General features: G+C 38.1%; 1 protein-coding gene across 2 annotated transcripts in view; it reads right to left on the bottom strand.

The window, feature by feature from the left end:
* Positions 1 to 22,349, bottom strand: part of LOC308513468 (UDP-glucuronosyltransferase 2A1-like) — a gene marked incomplete at both ends in the record, with an annotated part of 71,515 nt that overhangs the window by 17,942 nt on the left and 31,224 nt on the right. The window contains one exon of one of the 2 annotated variants that reach the window (XM_081083544.1): positions 17,520 to 18,288. The exons of the other annotated variant lie outside the window; for it this stretch is intronic. Within the exon in view, the coding sequence (XP_080939670.1) occupies positions 17,520 to 18,288 (769 nt within the window). The remainder of the gene's footprint in view (positions 1 to 17,519; positions 18,289 to 22,349) is intronic. 2 annotated transcript variants of the gene reach the window in all.

Here is a 22,349-nt window from a genome sequence, read left to right as displayed (position 1 = left end):
CGTTGTCAGTGTTGTTGACTGGGCCCACTACAACATGATACTTGTTCAGGAGAAGATCTGAAATATTTAAATATTTTGTAGGCAATGTTTGCAGTATTCTAGCAGTTTGCTTTAATTATATTAAAATAGAAAAAAATATATTTAATTGGCAATTTTTAAAATATAGTAGAGTAACCCATTTGAGTGGATCTAGTAAATAACATGGTATATCTTATGAAACAAGATGATTGATAATTTGGGGAAACATACAGCATAGGTTTTGTCAGAAAGATAATTACATGCTGGTATTGCTGGTATGTGGATAAGACATATAGTATGTAATAACAGGAGGAATATACTAGATATAGTGTTTCAGGGCACCAGAAGAAGCTGTCACTCCACTGTGAAGAAACTTAGACAGAGGTTCAGGTTGGAAGAGGCATTTCAGCTGAGCCCAGATGGCAGGGTGAAAGGAGGGTTCTGAAGGTAAATGAAGGAAAAAGAATGACTATGCGGAAATTATGGCCACTTAAGTAAACATCACTTCAGTATATTTAGAGTTGAGGTTAACTCAGAGCAGTGAAGAAAAAAACAAACATTTTTTTTTCCAAATTGAATTTATTGGAGTGTCATTGGTTCATATAATTTTATAGGTATCAGCTATACAATTCTGTAGCACAGCATCTGTATATTGTATTTTGTGTTCACCACACTGTCAAATCTCCTTCCATCATCATTTATCCTGGTTTTAACCTGTTCTACCTCCCTCCACCTACGTTTTCCTCTAATAATCACCATACTGTGAGTTTTCTCTTTTTTGCTTATTCCCTTTACCTTTATCACCCAGTCCCTCAAAACCCTCCCCCTCTGAGAGCTGTTAGTATGTTTTCTGTGTCTATAAGCCTCTTTCTATTTTGTCTGTTAGGTTATTTGTTCATTAGATTTCAATGTAAGTAAACTCATATGGTACTTGTCTTTTTCTGACTGGCTTGTTTCAATGAGCATAATATTCTTCAGGTACATAAATACCATCACTAAAGGTAGGATTTCCTCCTCCTGCTCCTCCTCCTTCTTTTTTTTTTTTTTTTTTTTTTTTTACCACTGAGTAATGTTCCATTGTGTAAATGCACCAACGATTTTTATCTACTCATTTACAGATGGGCAATTGCCTGCTTCCAAATATTGGCTATTAAAATAATACTGGAATGAACATAAGGGTGCATATATTCTTTCAAATGAGTGTTTCTGGATTCTTTGGATATATACCTAGAAGTGAATCACTGGGTCATAAGTTCAATTTTTAATGTTTTTGAGGAAACTTCATATTGCTTTCCACAGTAGCTGTACCAAACTGCATTCTTACCAACAGTCACGAGGGCTCTCTTTTCTTCACATGCTTGCCAGCATGCTGTTTGTTGATTTATTGAAGATAGCTATTCTGACAGGTGTGAGATGATATCTCATTGTGGTTTTAATTTGAATTTGCTTAATGATTAGTGATGTTGAGCATATCTTGGCCATTTGTGTGTCATCTTTGGAGAAGTGTCTCTTCAGGTCCTTTGCCCATTTTCTAATTGGATTGTTTATTTTTTTGGTGTTGAGTTTTGTAAGTTCTTTATAAATTTTGATGATAATGAGTCTAGAGAAATTATGAAACACTAAAGAAAGAGAAGCTATAGGAAGAGTTTTTGGCCTGCAGTGTGTGAATTAATGATTGCACAAGTCTGTGGAGATACCAATTTGACTCGTGAACGCTTCAATCTCAAGAGAGGGAGGGTGGTAAATTAGAAATATAGATTTTTGTATCCATCCATCCATTCAACCCTATTTGTCTTCAAATCCTTGAATATGTCATTCCTTCAAGAAGCAATTTTAGCATAAGTATGTGCCAGATTCTATAAATGCACAAGAAATAAAGAGATAAATAAGATACAATTCCAATTCAAAAAGAGTTTACAGATTATTGCAGAAAATGAGTCAGTTAAGCGAACACTTATTATACACCTATAAGGGAGATGGATCTTAGGTGATAAGGATGAACTGAGGAGGGACACAAAGCTTATGAAAGAAGTTGTTTGGTGGAGGAAGGAAATGAAGAAGTAATACTTTAAATCTCTAAGAATGATATTTAGCTGTTTGAAAAGTATCATTTGGAAGTAAAGGATAATATTAATAATTCTGTGTTCTAAGTGTGACATAGTTATATCCAGGGTTATATTTAGTTATAAAATCATATACAATTCATTAATTTGAAAGAGACATATTATTGAAATTTCAAATTCCTTGAGAATGTTTCTGTTATATTGAAAAACAAAAATCCAGAGTAGATTTGTTTAGAAGTTGCAAAGCTAAATCTAGGGTCAGGAATTGGGGAGGTTTACTCTTTTGCACAATTAGGCGTTGCATAAGTTCAGTTGGTAACTGGTAGAAAGCAGAGTCCAAATAAGCCTCAGAAACAGGAAGATAGGACAGGGCTATAAATCCACTAGAAAAACATTGAGATTATGTTATAATCTTAGAAGATGAAAGTCCTTTTATACAAGATAAGTAACCCAGAAATGATAAAAAAAAGGACTGATAAACTTATCTCCTCACTATATAACAAGGTTCATGATACATTATAAACAGCACAAACAAAGCTGGAGAAGAACAATGACATATAAATACAGCTCAGATATTGACCTCAAAATAAATGTATTATTGGATAAATATCTAAGTTACTTTATTATAAAAGAAAACTAAGAACTCAGGTTTCCTAGAGAATCCCTTTGCATAAATTTAGAGCTATAGACATGTTTTTATGTCCAATAGAAATATTTAAAATTCTGGGTGAAATACAAAATTGCTAAGAAAGTAAAATATCAGACTTATTAAACAAAGTAAAAACAGGAATTCTGACATAAAAACTTTTACCAAAAGAGGACTTGTTTCATTGAATAATACACAGTGTGTGTCAGGAGTGAGAGAGTAGGGAAATCTGAACGCTTACCAGTCTCCCCAGCCCACACATACATTCATGTAATGCTAGATTATCAGTCCTCACCTGTACAAATGAATTACTTAACACAGATGTTACAGCAAGGAAAATCTCTGGGTTTCACTTGGCATTCTTTCCTTAGAATCCTTAGCACAGTCAGCTATCATGGATTTCCAATTCACAGCCAAACTAGAAAAGCCTCTTTGAAGAAATTCTGACACTTGGGTTAAAAGGCTTCTCCCAGAAAAAGTTCCAAGTTGAATAAGCAGCTCCCTTTTCCAAGGAAACAGGGCTTCATAACTGAGAACCAACATAGCGACAGGCACCAGAAATACAATCATTTGAAATATTATTTGCAAGGTTCTAGTTAGTCAAAGGTTGAAGTAGTTCATTACTGGAGTATTATTAGATAACATAATATTTTTTTCCTAGAAAATTTGACCCCAAAGAGAAGTAGAGGCAAAAATGAATAAATGCGATTATATCAAACTTAAAAGCTTCTGCAGAGCAAAAGAAACTGACAACAAAACAAAAAGGTAACTGAAAAAATGGGAGATGATATTTGCAAACAACAGCTTTGACAAAGGATTAATATCCAAAATACATACAGTTAAATGAGTCCTCACTTAACATCATCAGTAGGTTCTTGGAAACTGTGAGTTTAATTGCAATGACGTATAATGAAACCAATTTTACCATAGGCTAATTGACATAAACAGTAGTTCTATGCATATTTCTGATCACAGAAACATCAAACACAAATGAAGACCCAAAACACTTATATAATATTACATATTGAGTTAAATGTGAGTATATTGAAGAAAGATTAATAAAAGCAAGTAAGATAATTATTTTCAACCTACTTATTCCAGCTCAGGATCATGGTGGCTGGGGCTCATGCCAGCAGCTCAGGCCACAGGGCAGGAACCCACACACTCTGGACAAAGGAGGCCACTCCATCAGAGGATGCACACACACACACACACACACACACACACACACACACACTCACACATCCCTACCTCACTTAGACTGGGACAATTAATTCACCTAATTTGCACATCTTTCGTGCAAATAGCGACCCCTGCTGGGAGTGTATAATATTTTCTCTCATTGATTATGACAAAACAAAATTGAATGAAAAAATTATTCAAGAACCTGCTGAATTTCTAAATTGCCATGGCAATGTAAACAGGCAGGAGAGGCCAAAAGCACCTGGGCCTGGGCCCTCCATGCTTTTCCTGAGGCTGCAACCTTGTATAAGGCAGAGCAAAGTTCTGCACCCAGGACCAACCATGCACTCCTGTATGAGAACTCAGACAGTTCGTACCAAAATATTTAAAAGTTTTAAACTTGCAAAACAAACTGTGTCACAAGAATGTCACAGCAGTATCCTCAGGAAAGCTGGATGCGAGAATTCTCACAGGACACACCAGATCACCACGCACTAAGGCAGGCGGCCTTGCTTCTTTCTCTTCATTATGCATGACTTCTAAAATTAAAATTCTGGACATTCTCGAGCAGCTTACTCCTGGGAACCATACGTTTCTTTATGTAGAAGATTAACTATTTCTAGGTTCTTATCTTGTTCAATGACATATTTCGTGAGCACAGCAACTAATCTTTCTGAGTTTCTAATGCATTGTGTCTAAAAGGCAGATAATGATAGTTCGTGGATGTTTTTGTTGTGGATTAGCAACATCTGCAATGTACCTATCAAAGTGCTTGGTACCAAGCAGGTGTTTATTAAGAGTTTCTATTTATTGTTAGCAATAACGATGGTACAGTTAGCAAAGGCATTAATTACCTGCAGAATCACTGAATAGAGAACTATATCAGAGATTCCAGAATAGATGATCACAAACTTAACATGAATGACAATGTAATTATGTCACTTTTACAATTAAAATGATTAAAGGATGCATTAAAAATCCAAGAAAATAAAAATAGAAGTGAATAAGAAGGAAAACTAAGATATTAGTTTTCAGGAGTTCCTCAGTATCTGAAAAAGTCTGGAGAGTAGCTTTCATTAGAGAGGGAACCAAGAGACTGATAGTCACAGAGGTATATACCTTTGTCAAAATAAACCACACTGTAATCTTTACGTAATTATTTTTTTTGCCATAGATCAATTATCCCTTAATAATAAAAAAGTGATAATGCTATACATCAACAGAATGTTTACATTTTATAAAAATAAAAAATATCTAAATGTTAGTAAGAATGGAGAAAACATGGAATTCCAGTGGATCACTGGTAGGGTTATTAATTGATACAAGCACTTGTGAAACTAGATTTTAGCAGTACCTACTAAAGCTAAACATTGGCATATGCTATGGCCTAGCAATTTCACTCTTATAAATAAACCCAACAGTATGGCACATGCATATTTACAAAAGACATGTACAAGAATGTTTATAGCATTGTTTATCATAAATAGCTAACACTAGATAGTCTACATGTCCATCAACAGTATAATGTATAAGTAAGATGTGGTGTATTAATTCAATAGAATCTATATAACTGTGAGAATTAACAAATTATAATTACATGCAACAAATATAATAAACAAATATATTATTGTATTTGCTACAATTAGACAAATATAGTAAACATGATGTTAAATAAAAGAAGCATCATGGGACTTAGAATGGGAGTAGATAATGTGTGGTTCATTAATACAAAATTTAAAATCAGGCAAAATTACTCAATGTTGTTAGAAGTCAAGAAAGTGTTCAAACCTAGAGGGGCTGGTATGAACAATGAAGAGGAGTTATGGGTTGTAACAGTCTTTTTTTTCTGGATTTGGGTGCTGGTTGCATGGGTGGGTTCACATTGTGAAACATCAATGAGCTGTAAATGTTCAATTTATGTTTTACTTCAAAAGAAAGTTTACAGAAAATTTAAGAACACCTCACAGCACTGACCACAGCAAAGCTGTACATGGGAAAGAATTAGAAGACTCGTGTGACAGAAGATGAACAGAGAGATCCAAGTTTTCCAGAAAAGAGGATGGGAGGTTGGGAATGGGGCTTACAATGGGAGTGGGATACATTAAAAACTAACAAAATACTGGGCTCCAAAAGGGAGTGAGAGATCGCATATCTATACTTATAAAAGACAAACTGAAAATTGATCATACCTTTGCTACACCTTAAGCCATGCCAACCAGCCAATCAAGGGGACTATATGCAAATTAACCCAACCAAGATGGCGGCCAGCAGCCACGGAGCTGGAGCAAGCAGGAGGATTGGTTACCCCAATGATGGAGGAAGCCAAGCTTCCCGCTAGCCGTGGCAGCTCTGAGCTCCATTCAAAGCAACAAAGTTTCAATTATAGAAGGTAAATAAACCCAAGATACCTGCTTTCAGCCAGCCGTGGCCATGGAGCTGGAGAGAGCAGGAGGCTTCCCTCCCACCCACCCTGGCTGGCTCTGAGCTCCTCTCAAGGCTACAAAGTTTCAATTATAGAAGGTAAATAAATCCCAGAATAAAAGAAAAAAAGAAAAAAAAGAAGAGACTTGGAACTTCAGTCGCCAGGGGGCTTGGTCAGCCTGAAAACAGCCATCAGCCCTTCACCCAGACTGGCCAGGCACTCCAGTGGGGAACCCCACCCTGAAGGGGGTGTGGCCAGCCTGAAAACAGCCATCAGCCCCTCACCCAGGCTGGCCAGGCACTCCAGTGGGGAACCCCACCCCGAAGGAGGTGTGACCAGCCTTCAGACACCCATCAGTCCCTCACCCAGGCTGGCCAGGCACCCCAGCGGGACCCCACCCTGATCCGGGACACCCTTCAGGGCAAACCAGCCGGCCCCCACCCATGCAACAGGCCTCTAGCCTATATAATAAAAGGGTAATATGCAAACTGACCCTAACAGCAGAACAAGTGGGAATGACTGGTCACTATGACACACACTGACCACCAGGGAGGTAGGCGCTCAATGCAGGAGCTGCCCCCTGGTGGTCAGTGTGCTCCCACAGATGGAGCTCTGCTCAGCCACAAGCCAGGCTGATGGCTGCCTGTACAGAGGTGGTGGGGGGAGACTCTTCTGCCTCCTCAGCAGCACTAAGGATGTCTGACTGAAGCTTAGGCCTGCTCCCCGCTGGCAAGTGGACGTCCCCCGAGGGCTGCTGGGCTTCCAGAGGGATGTCTGACTGCCAGCTTGGACCGGATCCCCCAGGGAGTGGGCCTAAGTCAGCAGGTGGGCATCCTCTGAGGGGTCCCAGACTGCAAGAGGGCATAGGCCAGGCTGAGGAACACCCCCACCTGAGTACACAAATTCTGTGCACCGGGCCTCTAGTATGTAAATAATGTTGGGAATAATGTAGCCCAGTTCTAGGCAAGTGGGTTTGGGGGAAAATTTTCAGTGGCTTTTTTGTTTCCATGGGCTGGAATAGGTAGCATTACTTCTAGGAAACTTATCTAACATAGATGGAAAGAGAGGCCAGCATAGAGCCGACATGGTACTGACAGGTAAAAGTAAGCTACACTGGCCAAGTAGTGCATAAGTTAGTACTGGGCTTTCTGCTCTCCTGATCGGCAGTGCACTTGGGAAGAGAGAAGACTGGGAAGCCAAGACACAGGCAAAGTGGGGCCATCCAAGTTGTCTTACTGTTTAGCTATTTTCACTACAGTGTTCAAGCCCTTGCCTTCTATAGGTACAGCAAAGGCTAGTCCCAAATCCTCCGCACATAAGAATTTTCTATATGTTGTGTGGGATATCTCTCAGTTCAAGGGTCAGGGAAGAGATCAGTGCAATCTGAAAGTGCCTCATGGAACACTGCACCTTGGTGAGATTTATCAATAGATGCATTCTTGGAAATGCATAGCAGCGATGTCATATTTTGTAAACATGCCTGTTCCTTTAAGTGTTAGTAACATAGTTAAAATTGAGCTAATGATCATTTTTACTTGCTTCCTCAATAAGATTTAGGACCTCTTCCCTGATAAATAAAACAGGATTTTTTAACTAGTGCAGTTAGATATTTCCTTATTATTTCCTTCTCTTTCCTTCAATATAGATATTGGGGGTTTTCTTTACCACTGTTAATCATACTGTTTTTCTGGTTTATTTTCTCCACAGAAGTGAAGCACAACCATTGAAATGGAAACTGCACAGAAATTTTACATGTTATTAAATCTCCTGTATTCAAAGATAATAATATTAAATATCAGGTTCCCCTCCTATTTTATGATCAGTTTACAGTTACCAGGTGTCATTAATACTTTAAAAATATAATTAAAAACAAAAGACAAATTGGATTATACCAGTTCTTCCTGACAATATAATTCAAATAGATTTAATAACATGAGGAGCATGAAGGATTTAAGTAAATACTACACTGAATTTCTCAACCTGTGTGATTTCTGAAATAGATTGTCCTGTGGAAATGAGAAGTTGGAACATGCTTTCTCACACGTTATATAATCTGTCCTGGCCTTGTCAGAGATCCCACAGCAGGTTCAACTTGAGCTAAGAATCTTATGTTCTTTTCAAGACCCTTCACAACCTTACCTTTTGTAATCCCATTATTAGCTTATTCAGTACCTACAATAGTGAGCATGTGATACATATATGGGTAGTGATAATTATTATTGAACACATTTTGGATGTCTTAGAAAATAATTATGTGACTAACATATAAATTTACAGAACAATACATTTTTGAGGCATATGAAATTTGGAATTATGAAGTAAATAAAATATAGTTAAATTGCATCATAAAGAATATTAAAACAAAATTTTACTTTCAAAATTCTAATTACCATATTTTCAAAAGTATATGCAAATTTTAGTTAACTTGCATATGTCTTATTTATATGTGTGATATGTTCAATATTCTCCCTCTAGACCAATTCTGTGAAGAATTTCAAAAATTTAAGTGTTGGAAAATTGGATGAAGAATATTCTAACATCAAGGAAAGAAAAAATACACATATGCAAATCCTGCTTGTGAAGGATACGATTAATGTTAAATTCCAGTAAAAATATTACTGCATGTATGGCTTACACAGGTCTTTGTACTTGTTCTTATCTATGCCTGAGAGCTTTTCCTCCAGGGAGCCTTTTGGCTGTCACCCTCACTGCCCTTGGTTCTTTGTTCAAAGGTCACCCTTTCATTTGAGACCTTTCCTGACCATCCTATTTAAAATTGTAATCCTATTCCCAGTACCTACTATACAGCATATATTACACTTTAACATTCTATATATTTTGCATATTTATTTTGTTTATCATTTGTCTTCTCTTACTAGAATGTAAGCTCATGGGGATAGAGATTTTAATTTGTTTGCTAACTCTTATATTCCCAATATACAGAAAGTTTTAGAGACTTGGTTGTTGTTCAGTAAATACTTTTTTACACAAAGAAATGAAGATGGAAAGGAAGAAAAGATAGAAGGAAGGAAAGAAGGAAGGAAAGAAGGAAGGAAGGAAGGAAGGAAGGAAGGAAGGAAGGAAGGAAGGAAGGAGGAAAGGAAGGAAGGAAGGAAGGAAGGAAGGAAGGAAGGAAGGAAGGAAGGAAGGGAAGGAAGGAATGGGGAGTAAAGGAAGGAAAAAAAAATGAAGAAAGAGAGGGAGAGAAAGGAAAATAAATCAAGAGAGAGAGGAAGGCCAAAGGTAGTGTAACATAACAATCTTTTGAATATAGCCTTTGTAATAAAGTACCATTAATGAAATCAACTATTAATTCCTGCTGTTAATACCTGGGATAGTATTGACAGATCTAGAGGGAAAAATATGCAGGGAAGAAAAAAATAGAAAAATAAAGGAAAGAAAGCTCATAAAGAACAGAAAGAGAAGCTCCTTAATATGTTCAGTGTAGCCCTGGCCAGGTGGTTCAGATGGTTGGAGCATCGTCCTGTACACCAAAAGGTGGCAGGTTTGATTCCCCATCAGGACGCATGCTGGAGGCCAAAGATTGAAGTTTCTGTCTTACATTTGTGTTCTCTCTCTCTCTATCCTTTTCTCTCTCTCTCTCTCTCTCTCTCTCTCTCTCTCTCTCTCTCTCTCTAAAAAAAAACCAATAAATTTTTAAATAAATAAATAAAATGTTCACTCTACTGTAAATAAAACACTTTGGAAATATATAAACTCTAATTTGTTCAATTTCTATCATTTTATTTTATGTTAATTACCTGTGTCTGTGACTACTTAGTTCATGCAAAAATCTAAATATTATGAGCATAATTTTTTTGAAGATCTGTTTTTTTATATTTAAATTAATATATTTGCAAGATAATTTATTGTTATTATAGATGGCGTTCTCAGAAATCATTCATTTAATTATTTATAATACTACATTAGGTATTTATAAAATTTTCACATATAAAGATTACTCATACAAATAAAAACCTGTTTGTTTTTATAGTGGCCAAAGTATAAAACTGTTGGTAGCAATAGGTAATGTTTATGGATTATAAATATTTTTTACTGTCATTAAAATGCCACATTATTCTTCCTTAAATGTTTCCCTCATTTTTGTGGCTTTTTTGTTGTTAATACAAACATAGGAACAAAATTTACCTGGTTCAACTTTAAACAAATATATTGAAATCTGCAGCAGGTTTTTCTTTATTTTAAAGAGAAGCTTTCTTAAGACTCAAAAACTATCCTCAGGCAAATTTCTCCAGGCAACCGAATCACCTGGAGACTTGTGCTTAAGGGACTAGCAAGTTCCCTAGTGATAACATGGCCCAATTAAATTCCAATCAGCAATCTCAAGTAGATGAGAAATAGAACTGCAGATTTCAAAGGCTAAATGCACTGAAAGGAAGAAGAAAGCACCAAGAAAGTTTAAACCAAAAATATTCTAAATAATTTCTAGATTTGCACCTGAAATTTTAAAAGGAGAGAAAAATTTTTTTAGAAGCTTTGGTGTCAGAAAGACATCTTTAAGTCTTTGAAAACTATTTTCTCAAACTGGTAAGCTATATAATCTTATTCTAACATGTTTGATATTTCTAAGCCTCAACATTTTTATCTGTAATAGTAGTGTTTTTCCTCACAAATTTATTGCAAGGATAAAGAGATATAATACACATGAAGCACTTATCACAATGTCTGTGGCATAGGATGAGATCAACAAATGTTAACTGCTATTACTAAAATAATATCCAGGAGTCTGAGCCAAATACCCGTGACTTGAAATAAAAGAAGTAATTTGACATTATAATATCCAATTTCTAGCAATTAACAAAGATTAAGGACTCACTTTGAGGTTCTAATTGCATGACACTGCAGAAAACTAATCTTACAGAGTCTGTTTGTTTACTCAAGTGTGACAGCCTGACACCTGAGTGCATATGGATTCTTTGCAATGAGTTTGCTTAGAGCAGCCAAGCTAAAGCAAAAGTAAATTCAAATTACAAATTGGAAATGTTATTTTTACACATGAGTTCTATTTATCATTCACATTTATCCCATGTACAAAGACTTGCACAAAAATAAATTACTCTGCGATGTCTGTGCTATTGCTTCTTTCCTGGTGTTTTGAGTATGAGTGTTCATGTTCCTGGGCATCAATAAGGATGTGTTTTAATAAAACAAACTTAAATAGTCATGCTAAGTCAGAAAAGTATAATTTGCTTAGAAACATGATATTATCAAAATCAGACTGTTAGGCTCATTTTTAGAAATCTTCATTACATTCCCATAAACAAATTGTTAAGGAGTATTAGTCTCATGTGAGTGGTTTTATTACCAGCATTAATTTACCAGCACAATGCAATGGAACCTGTGATACTGAGACTGCCAGCATGGGGAAGGTTTATCTGGGGATAATCTCACCAGGATGAATAGAAGCAGTGTAATCATGATAGCCATTACTTCAAGGTTGAGAAGGAGCAATTTATAAAAGTTTAGATAATGAGATAAAAATGGGGACATATCTAGTGAGCAAAGAACTCCCCACTTACCTTCCTCTATTTTATGAACTGAGACACTGCACAGACTCGATGTCACTGTTAGTTTACTGCATGCATGAGGAGATTAAAGAGTTTTTGAGCCCTAACCGGTTTAGCTCAGTGGATAGAGCCTTGGTCTGTGGACTCAAGGGTCCCAGGTTCGATTCCCATCAAGGGCATGTGCCTTGGCTGTGGGCACATCCCCAGTAGGGTGTGTGCAGGAGGCAGCGGATCGATGTTTCTCTCTCTATGTTTCTAACTCTCTATCCCTCTCCCTTCCTCTCTGTAAAAAAAAATAAAATATAAAAATAAAAATTAAAATGAACGGTTTTTGAAATATTAACAGTTTTATTGGCTCATATAATGACAATTTCGTCATCCTCTATTATTCACTTTTAGTCCCATGATGTTGACTATTTACTGCTATCATCATAGGATAGTTTATAACCCTCATTTTAGCTATGTTTATTCTCTCTGAATGACAGGATAAATAGGTCTCTGTTTACATTTCCAAGAGAAAATCCATTTTTTAATCTGGGGGCAACTATTTAACATATCTAGAGAAGGTGATGCAGCAACTAGAACTAACACTAAGACACTCCTTACCAATAAACTCATGCCTGTATGGTCAATCCATTTATATAAAAGGGTGTAAGAATATATAATGGGGAGAGAAATTTTCTTTAATAAATGGTGTTGGGAAAACTGGACAACCATATGCAAAAGAATAAAACTGAACACTATCTTATACCAGACACAGAAATTAACTCAAAATGGGTTAAAGACCTAATTATAAGACCTGAAACCATAAAATCCCTTGAAGAAAACATAGGCAGTAAGCTTCTTGACATTGGTCTTAATGATGACTTTTATGGGATTTGAAACCAAAAGCAAAGGCAATAAAAGCAAATATAAACAATGGGATGACATTAAACTAAAGCAGCATCAACACAACAAAGGAAACCATCAACAAATGAAAAGGCAACCTCCTGAATGGGAAGTTTTGCAGATCATCATAGGTGTGATAAGGTGTTAATATGCAAAATATATAAACATTCATACAACTCATTAGCAAAAATGTGGAAAAATTGGGCAGAAGATTTGATACTTTTCTAAAGAAGATATACAAATGGCCAACTATTAACATGAAAAGGTGCTCAACATCATTAATCATCAGAGAATTGCAAATTAAAACTATTGTGAATTTTTAAATGCTATATTTTGGCTACACTAAATTTATATTTTAAAAAAGTGAGATAAAATCAATCATAAGAGAAAATAATGCAATCAAGAGATGCAGTAAACACAAGGTGTAGGAGGCTGCTGCTAGTGTAACATGGCACACTGTTTTACAGCAAGCTTTGTTTAAAAATTCATTTTCTTTGAGAGAGAGAGAACCATCCATTTATTGTTCCACTTATTTCTGCATTCATTGGTTGCTTCTTGTATGTGACCTGACATGGGATCTGAACTGGCAACCTTGGCTTATCAAGTCCATGCCCTAATCACCTGAACTACCTGGCCAGGAAGCAAGCTTTTTTTAAAAATAAGTACAAAGAGTACACTCTAAAATAATAATTAAAAGTATAGCTGTGTAAATACATAAACCAGTAACAGAGTTCATTATTATCAAGTATCATGCATTGTACATGTTTTTATGTGTTCTACTTTTATAAGACTATCAGCACAGTAGGCTTGTTTACACCAGCATGACTACAAACACAGGAGTATTGCATTGTGTTACAATGTTACAATATTTACTACTATCATCACTAGGTGATAGAAAATGTTCAGCTCCATTATAATCTTATGAGACCACACTCATATATCTGGTTCATTGTTGATCAAAACAATATTATGCCCTGCATAACTTTAAAGAGATTACTGAAAAAGTTAAAAATAGAACTCCATAACTATTCATCAATTCCACTTCTAGAGTATACTTCCAAAGAAGAGAGAAAAATCACTGTTTCAAAGAAATGTCTGGACCACTATGATCATAGCCTATTATTTACAACTAGAAGCCCAGTGCATGAAATTTGTGCACAGGAATGGTGTCCCTCAGCCCAGCCTGCACCCCCTCCAATCTGGGACCCTTTAAGGGATGTCTAACTTCTTGTTTAGGCCTGATCCCTGCAGAATCGGCCTAAACCGGCAGTTGGACATCCCTCTTGCAATCTCGGACCGCTGGCTCCTAACTGCTCACCTGTCTGCCTGCCTGATCACCCCTAACTGTCTCTTCCTGCTGGCCTGATCACCCTTAACTGCTCCCTTCTGCTGGCCTGATCGCCCCTAACAGCCTCTGCCTCAACTGCTGTCACCATGGCTATGTCCGGAAGAACGTCCAGAAGACATCTGGTCTAATTAGCATATTACCCTTTTATTAGTATAGATAACCAAGACATGGAAACAACTCAACTGTCCAATGATGGGTGAATAGATAATGAAAATGTGGTTTATATATACAATGAGATATTCAGCTATAAAAAAAGAAAATCCTATCATTTGCAACAACATGGATGGAACTTCAGGGCATTATGCCAAGTGAAATAAATCAGACAGAGAAAAAAAATACCATATGATTTCACTTATTTGTGGAAGCTTCAAAAAAAAAAAAAAAAAAGAAACATAAAAACAAACAAAAAAACTCCACACCAAATTCGTAGATACAGAGAACAGAATGGTATTGCCAAAGGTGGGAGTAGGGGATGGACAAAATGGGTGAAGGGAGTCAAAATGTACAAACTTCCAGTTATAAAATAAATAAGTTATTGGAATATAATGTACAGCATGGTTACTAGTTAATAATACTGTATTGTGTATTTTAAAGTTGCTAAGAGAGTAAATCTTAAAAGTTCTCATCCCAAGGGAAAAACTTGTAACTATGTGTGGTAATGAGTGTTAATCAGACTGATTTTGGTGATCATTTTTTTGCAATATATACAAACTAGAGGCCTGATGCATGAATTTCATGCAAGAGTAGCCCTCCCTTCCCCTGGATGCTGGCACCGTCTTCCCTCTTGCACCCGGGACCTGGGCTTCTCTTGTAGACCCAGCTTCGTCTGGAAGGTCGTCCGGAAGGACGCTTTTATTATTATAGATATCTAATCATTGTGCTGTATACCTGACATTAATATATGTCAATTATATCTCAATTTAAAAATAAATAATTTAATCTCTTTCTCATCCCTTATAACACTCTCACTAATTAGCTATCAGTTTGTTTTAATATTACCTGTTTAGCAATGAATACTAATTGAACAGATTTTATCTTTTAAAAATATTTTTGGTTAACTAATATAGTCCTTTTAGTAGTAGCCCTATCTGAGATGGGATAAATAAGTGTAGGTACAAAGAAACTTAATTACTTTTTGTAGTCACACATGTAAGCAAAAATTGTTTTTCAAGAGCTTGCTCTTCTGAGTGTGTTACTATGTATTCCCATCTGCATTATTTTTCTAGTTCATAAGCTACTTCAGTAGAACATGCTTTCCTCACATATTTCCTGAAGTGATGCAGTAGCCTACAGTCTAACATTTGTCCACTCTAGGTCCACATTTGTCCATATATTTTATATAAAACTAGAGGCCTGGTGCACAAATTCATGCACCAGTGGGGTCCCTCAGCCTGGCCTGCAGGATTGGGCTGAAATCGGCTTTCCAGTATCCCCTGAGTAGTCCCAGATTACAAGAGGGTGCAGGCCAGGCTGAGGGACCCCACACGTGCACTATCAGGGCCAGGGAGGGACACAGGAGGTTGGACAGCTGAGGAGGGACCGCGGGAGGGCTCCAGGGCAGGTCAGGCCTGTCTTGCTCAGTTCCAATCAGCCGGACCCCAGCTGCAAGCTAACCTACCAGTCGGAGAGTCTGCCCCCTGGTGGTCAGTGCACGTCATAGTGAGCAATTGAGTGGCCTTAGCATATCATTAGCATAGTATGCTTTGATAGGTTGAACGGACGACAGGACACTTAGCATATTAGGCTTTTATTATATAGGATGAAATCTAGTCATAAAACATCCCTCCAGATTGTTCCCAGTTACTTCTAAGATACAAATCAAGATGCTTAGCATGACATACAAGATGCTTTGAAAAGCATCTTGTATGTCATACTAGATCCAGAGACACAGAAGTATTGAACAGACTGTCAAACCTCAGAAGAAAGGCAGGAGAGGGTGGATGGATGGGAAGAGATCAAACAATTAACTTGTATGCATATAAGAATAACCAATGGACACAGACAATAAGAGGATAAAGGCCTGGGCTTGGGGTGGGGACAGGTTGAGAGAGGTCAATGGGGAAAAGGGGAACATATGTAATACTTTCAACAATAAAGAATTTTATAAAAGGAAAATATTTATGTAACCCATTCATTCTTGACATCTTCAAAGTTTTTTATCCCATACCTCTGTACCTTATACTTTGACCTTCCTAAATTCTGACTCATCAATAACACCTACCACACATGTTCTATTTCTAGATTCCACAATATTGGGCACACTGTTTCTTTCCCCACACACTTCATTTTCAGGAAAATTTATATTTACTATTTAAAAATTTCCTTGTGTATCATCTCAACTCTGAAGTTTTTCAGAGTACCACTCTGTCCTGTCATATACTGCCTATCTCCTTTATACCGTTTCTGTTCTTTATATATATTTTCATTATCCATGCCATTCATATTGTAAATATTCCCTTTCATGTCTAACTAGAGGCCCGATACATGAAGATTCATGCAAGAATAGGCCTTCCTTCCCCTGGCTGCTGGCACTGCCTTCGATCTGGCCCGGAGCTGCCTTTATTCCTTTGCTCCTGGCCTGAGCCACCTTTCCAACTTTGCTCCAGCCAGGAGCCGCCGTTTTGCCTTCTCTCTGGCTCGGAGGCCCCTTTCTACCTTTGACCTGGCCCAGAGTCACCTTCCGCCTTCATGCTCTGCCCAGAGGCCTGGAGCAGCCAGCGTGAGGAGGAATGCCTGAGTTGTTGCCATGTTGACAATGCAAGCATCCCAGCTGGGCCTCCGCCATCTTTATTGCATCAATTTGCATATTCCCTCCTTATTGGTTGTGGGCGCAACAATCTTTGTCATGAAGTGATGGTCAATTTGCATATTCCAACTTTATTACATAGGGTTTCTATGTTTGACTGTGAAATCCTTGAAGCCAGAAACTCCATCTTAGTCTTTGTTGTACCTCCCTATCCAAGAGAGTGCCTGATAAACAGTAGGAAGGCTATGAGCAATGATCAGAGATTATTCATATACATGTGTGTTTGAAACACACACACAGACACAAAGGTCTATTTAATAATGGGCTTATAGAAAGCTTAATCTTTTTCAGCTCCCCTCCCACCCCCCCCCCCTCACCCACACCACTGAAGTTTCTAGGTGATTTCTATTTTCAATGCAATATGTAAATGGGAATCAAGTCCTAAATTAAAAATTGTATTTGTCTCTGTATGTTACACATAAAAATATGCAATTGGTATCTTCAAGTACCTAAAATTAGAAAACAACAAAATATAGTTCCAAAGCATATTGCATTTTATGTCCTTTACTGTTAACAAATGGTAATAATAGTTATCGATAGGTATGATTAAAAATTATCATAGGAAACAAAAAGAGCTCTGTTTGCTTTAATTTAAATAATACAAAGAAAGTTACTTACCCAAAGCTTCACTATAATAGGAATCCCACTCTTTCCAAAGAGTATCAAAAATGTAGTCCTGTAGATGGTAGGAGATGAAATTTCTTATTCTGTCAGTAAAAGACATCTGGTCGGTGAGTTCTGATAAAACAGCAGGAACATAGGAAGGAGGGTATGGTGTCTTCCCACAGTGTTTTTCCACTGTTGATGCAGGAGAAAACTTCATGGTGTACACAAATGGAATTCCAAGTTTTAAAGCTACTATATCACCACAAGGAAATATTGGATCTGATACCAGGACATCAAATTCGCTTTTCTTCAGCTTTTCCAGCAGCTTTTGGTTTTTGAGAACACCATCACAGATTTCTCTACTCAGCGCATGGAAGTCCATGAAGGCTTTGCCAATCTTCTGGTAGAATCTCCAAATGGTTGAAGGAGATGGTTTATTTTCCATCCATGTAAAAATTAACGTATGGAGCGTTTCTTCCACATTTTCTTTCTCAAAGGGCACCTTATATATTTCATATGTCAGAGATGGGTTGGAAGTGGGCTTGATGTGAAGTGCACCAGAAGCAACTAGGACAGTCACATTATGCTGTTTGTTAATCAGCTCATCTATAATTATCTTAACATTTAGCCAATGACTACCTTCCATTGGCCAAATCAGAACATTCCCACCAAGAGTGACTCCCAGGAGACTTATCTGAAGAGACAACAGCAGAATGGATTTTTCTAACATGATGTGGCTTGACATAGAAAATTTGATGAGATGTGATGCAGACAAATTTCTCTGTGTTTAAAACAAAAAGGAAAGACAAATTATTTTTCAGCTTGATTCAAACCAGTGATAGCCTTAAGAGCGTTCTCTCTAACGAATGTTACTTGTCATGGTAGCATCATAGTTTATGATAATTATAGGTTTATGGGCAACGTGTGTTGTACCTGTCAACTTACTGCTTTAGCTTTAGTTATGATTCTTTTTCTTAAACTTAATCTTTCAACCCTTTCTTTGCATCTCATAATTGTTAAATTCTTACTATATTTGATTTCTTGAAGCCACTCTATATCTGAACTCTACACTCAGACCTGGGAACTGATACTTCAGATGTGACATGAAATGTAGAGATGCAAACTCTATAGTTAGCTTAGAACATAGAGATGCTAATTCTATAGGATTTATGATATTTTACATTTTATATAGTTACATTAGCAAAAATTATTATTTTTTAAATATCTCTTTATTGTTGAAAGTATTACAGATGTTCCCTTTTCCCCCCAATTAACCCCCTCCCATCTACTCCTGCCCCTTTCCTCCCAGGCCTACCACACTATTGCCTGTGTCTATGGGTTATGCATAAATGCATAAAAGTTCTTTGGTTAATTTCTCCCCCCTTCCCCATCTCTCTCCCCCTGAGTCCCTTGGCCCTTCCCTCTGACATTCGTCAGTCTGTTCCATGCTTCCATGTCTCTGGATCTATTTTATTCATCAATTTATTTTGTTCATTTATTCCTCATATAAGTGACATGATGTGATAGCTGTCTTTCTCTGATTGGCTTATTTTGCTTAGTATAATATTCTCCAGATCCTATTATTGTAGTTACCAGTTATTAATAGACTAGAGGCCCAGTGCAAAAATTCATTCACTGGAGGGGGAATCCAACAGCCCGGACTGCCCCCTCTCTTAGTCTTGGAGTCCTCAGGGGCAGGAGGCAACCTGGTGATCAGGGGAAGGTGACGCCCCATCACACCTCTACTGCTGCCACTTCCAGCAACGTAAGCCTTAGCCGGCCCTGGTTACCTGAGCCTCGGGTGGCCCTGGGAAGCTGGGGGTCTGAGGAGACTGGGCGCCACCATCTTTGAGGGCAGGGAAGTCAATTATTATATTCCCTCCTTATTGGCTGTGGGTGCCACCATCCTTGTGAGGGCATGGCAGTCAATTAGCATAGTCCCTCTTTATTAGATAGGATAAGATGATTACAAAGAGAAGATTTAAAATGTGAAGTACAAACACAATCTATACTAATAATAGACAAATATGTAAATTGACCACCTCTTTGTGATGCCCACAGCCAATCAGGAGAGAGTATGCAAATTAACCTGACAAAGATGACAGGCCTGCGGGCAATGCACACGTGCACAGGCATGGAGTGGCCTGGGTTGGGCCTTCCCGCCCCCAGCTGCTCTAAGCCTACACTGCAGGTACCGACAGCCTGGGTCCCAGGGACACCACTGAAGTGTATGGTCCTATCAGCCCAGCCTGGGGGAGGCTGAAGTTCCCACTCCTTTTCATTTCTGCAGCCCCTGGACCGGAAGTGAAAACCAAGAGCGTGGGGATCACCAGCAGTTCTGGGAATTGTAGTTCTGGTGGCAGCCCCTGGAATGGAAGTGGAAGTCCAGAGCACGGGGAGCATCAGGAATGCTGGGAATCATGGTTCTGGTGTCAATTGCATTGCATGATCTCCTAGACACTAGAGAAAGTGAACCTGGAGCAAGTTACTGTTACGGGTGGGGGTTAGAGGGAAAGCATAGGTGAGAGACATAAGTAAAGTCAGAGTGTTGAGGAAAAATTAAAAGGAAGATAACCTGCAACTTCTAGGAAATCTTCACCAATGGAGCAAAGAAAACAAAAAGATCTCTACTATTCTGTGAGCACAAAACCAAACTCTGTTGGGGTCTCAGACAATTCACTCATATGATTGCAATGACAGACAGAAACTCCCGGATTGGAAAGGGTGCAGGTCGGGCTGAAGGACTTACCCTTCAGTGCACAAATTTCATGAATCATGCCCCTAGTACAGCCGTGGGCAAACTACGGCCCGCCGGCCGGATCTGGCCCATTTGAAATGAATAAAACTAAAAAAAGACTGTACCCTTTTATGTAATGATGTTTACTTTGAATTTATATTAGTTCACACAAACACTACATCCATGCTTTTGTTCCGGCCCTCCAGTCCAGTTTAAGAACCCATTGTGGCCCTCGAGTCAAAAAGTTTGCCCACCCCTGCCCTAGTAAGTATAATATTTATTACTACTTTATCTTAATAAATCACTGAGAAAAATGGTATATAATTAAATAAACTGTGTATGAGTCCATATGCCTGAGATGATGGGTAATGCTACTGGTAAATAAGAGCTCTTAGGAGAGACTTGCTAAGTCAAGCATGCTTCTGTGGGAAGTGCTGCTCAAAAAGCCAGCTAGCCTGTGTGAATAACAACAACTTTCCATTTAGACTCAGCCTTTCATAGTTGCTAACATTTGTTAACTGCTCACTACCTATCAGACATTTTGTAATGTGTTGTACATATGTTAATGTCATTTACTTTGCACTTAAAAAAATATCCAATAAGTACAAACAATAATTATTTCCACATCAAAGAAGAAAACATTGGTCAGAAAAGCTGAGTAACTTGGTAAGTTCATAGAACAAAATAAGAAAGGAACTGATGGTAGCTGCCTTAAGGCTCTTTGGCTCCAAAGCCTACTGGGTTGAAAAAATTGATATAAATGTAGCCATTACAAAAACAGAACCCACCATCCCTTGCACATCTTGTTCCTTATACATTTCAAATGATTGAACTGAGCAAATAACCTTTGGACTTGAGTCAAACCATCATTGTCTTAAAAAAAATTGTTTGTAAAGTTAATAGGAAAGCAGACTTCCTCACCACAAGCACTGATGATTTTGACATTTTTAATCAGCAACCAGCCATGTATAATTAAAAACTAATTTAGCTTTTTAGCATCAATATAAATTCCTCTATTCTATCCATGCAATTATTTCCCTTCCCTTCCTCATAAAAACCCCTTTCCTTCACCCCCATAACTGGGGTACAATTTGGGTTCCTTCCTGAATTTATCCCCATGGATTTCAGTTTGTTTTGACCTCAAATAAATGCTTGTTGCCTCACTTTGGCCTTTATTTTTCAAGTTGTCAGCATTCACGACTGGGACAGAGTGCCCCATTAGAGTGTATCATGTCACGTTATCAACTACAAGGCAAATCTTTGTTAGAGGTATGTATTTGATACTCATCTGAGTTCCTTTCTATCTGCTAGATGGGATGCTGCCCGAATCATGAATTGCTGAATAAAGCCAGTAAGACCTATAAAATGTACATAGTTGAAGTTTGTTTTTTAACAGAAGTATCTGGACAGGAGTGATAAGCAGTGTGTACAAAGGAAACTTTGTACAGTGTGTTACACAAACAAACTTTTTGATTAAAAAAATATCTCATTAATTGTGACTTTGAGAAAAACAACTTGAGAAAAAACCACTTTGCTTTTCTCAGTTACTGCTTAGTCATTTTATAGTATGACTAGCTGCCCAGTGCATGAAATTAGTACACTGGGGGGTGTCCCTCAGCTCGACCTGTGCCCTATCTCGCAGTCCAGGAGCCCTCGGGGGATGTCTGACTGATGGCTTAGGCCCGCTCCCCAGAGGGGAGCCATCCACCCTGCCCAACAGTCACCAATATCCTGACCTCTGAGCACTGGCCCTTACATTATCCTAATTTCAATCCTATTTTTCTGATAGACTTAGGCAGTTCAAACCCATCCCTGGTAATACAGGGCCAAGCCATCAGTCAGACATCCTTAGCACTGCCACGGATGCAGGAGAGGCTCCCACCACCACCTCTGCACATACCAGCTGTGGGCCCATCTTCTGGTTGAACAGCCCTCCCCCAGGGGAGCACACAGACCACCAGGGGGCAGCTCCTGCATTGAGCATCTGACCCTTGGTGGTCAGTGTGCATCATAATGACTGGTCATTTGGCCGTCGGGCCGAACCTGGCTCTCTGACATCCCCCAAGGTGTCATAGATTGTGAGAGGGTGCAGGCCAGGCTGAGAG

This window comes from Myotis nattereri (genome assembly GCF_964212035.1).
Source record: "Myotis nattereri genome assembly, chromosome: 1".
Classification (NCBI taxonomy): Eukaryota; Metazoa; Chordata; class Mammalia; order Chiroptera; family Vespertilionidae; genus Myotis; species Myotis nattereri.
Note: the sequence above shows the minus strand (reverse complement) of the source record. Positions and strands in the feature narration are given on the sequence as shown.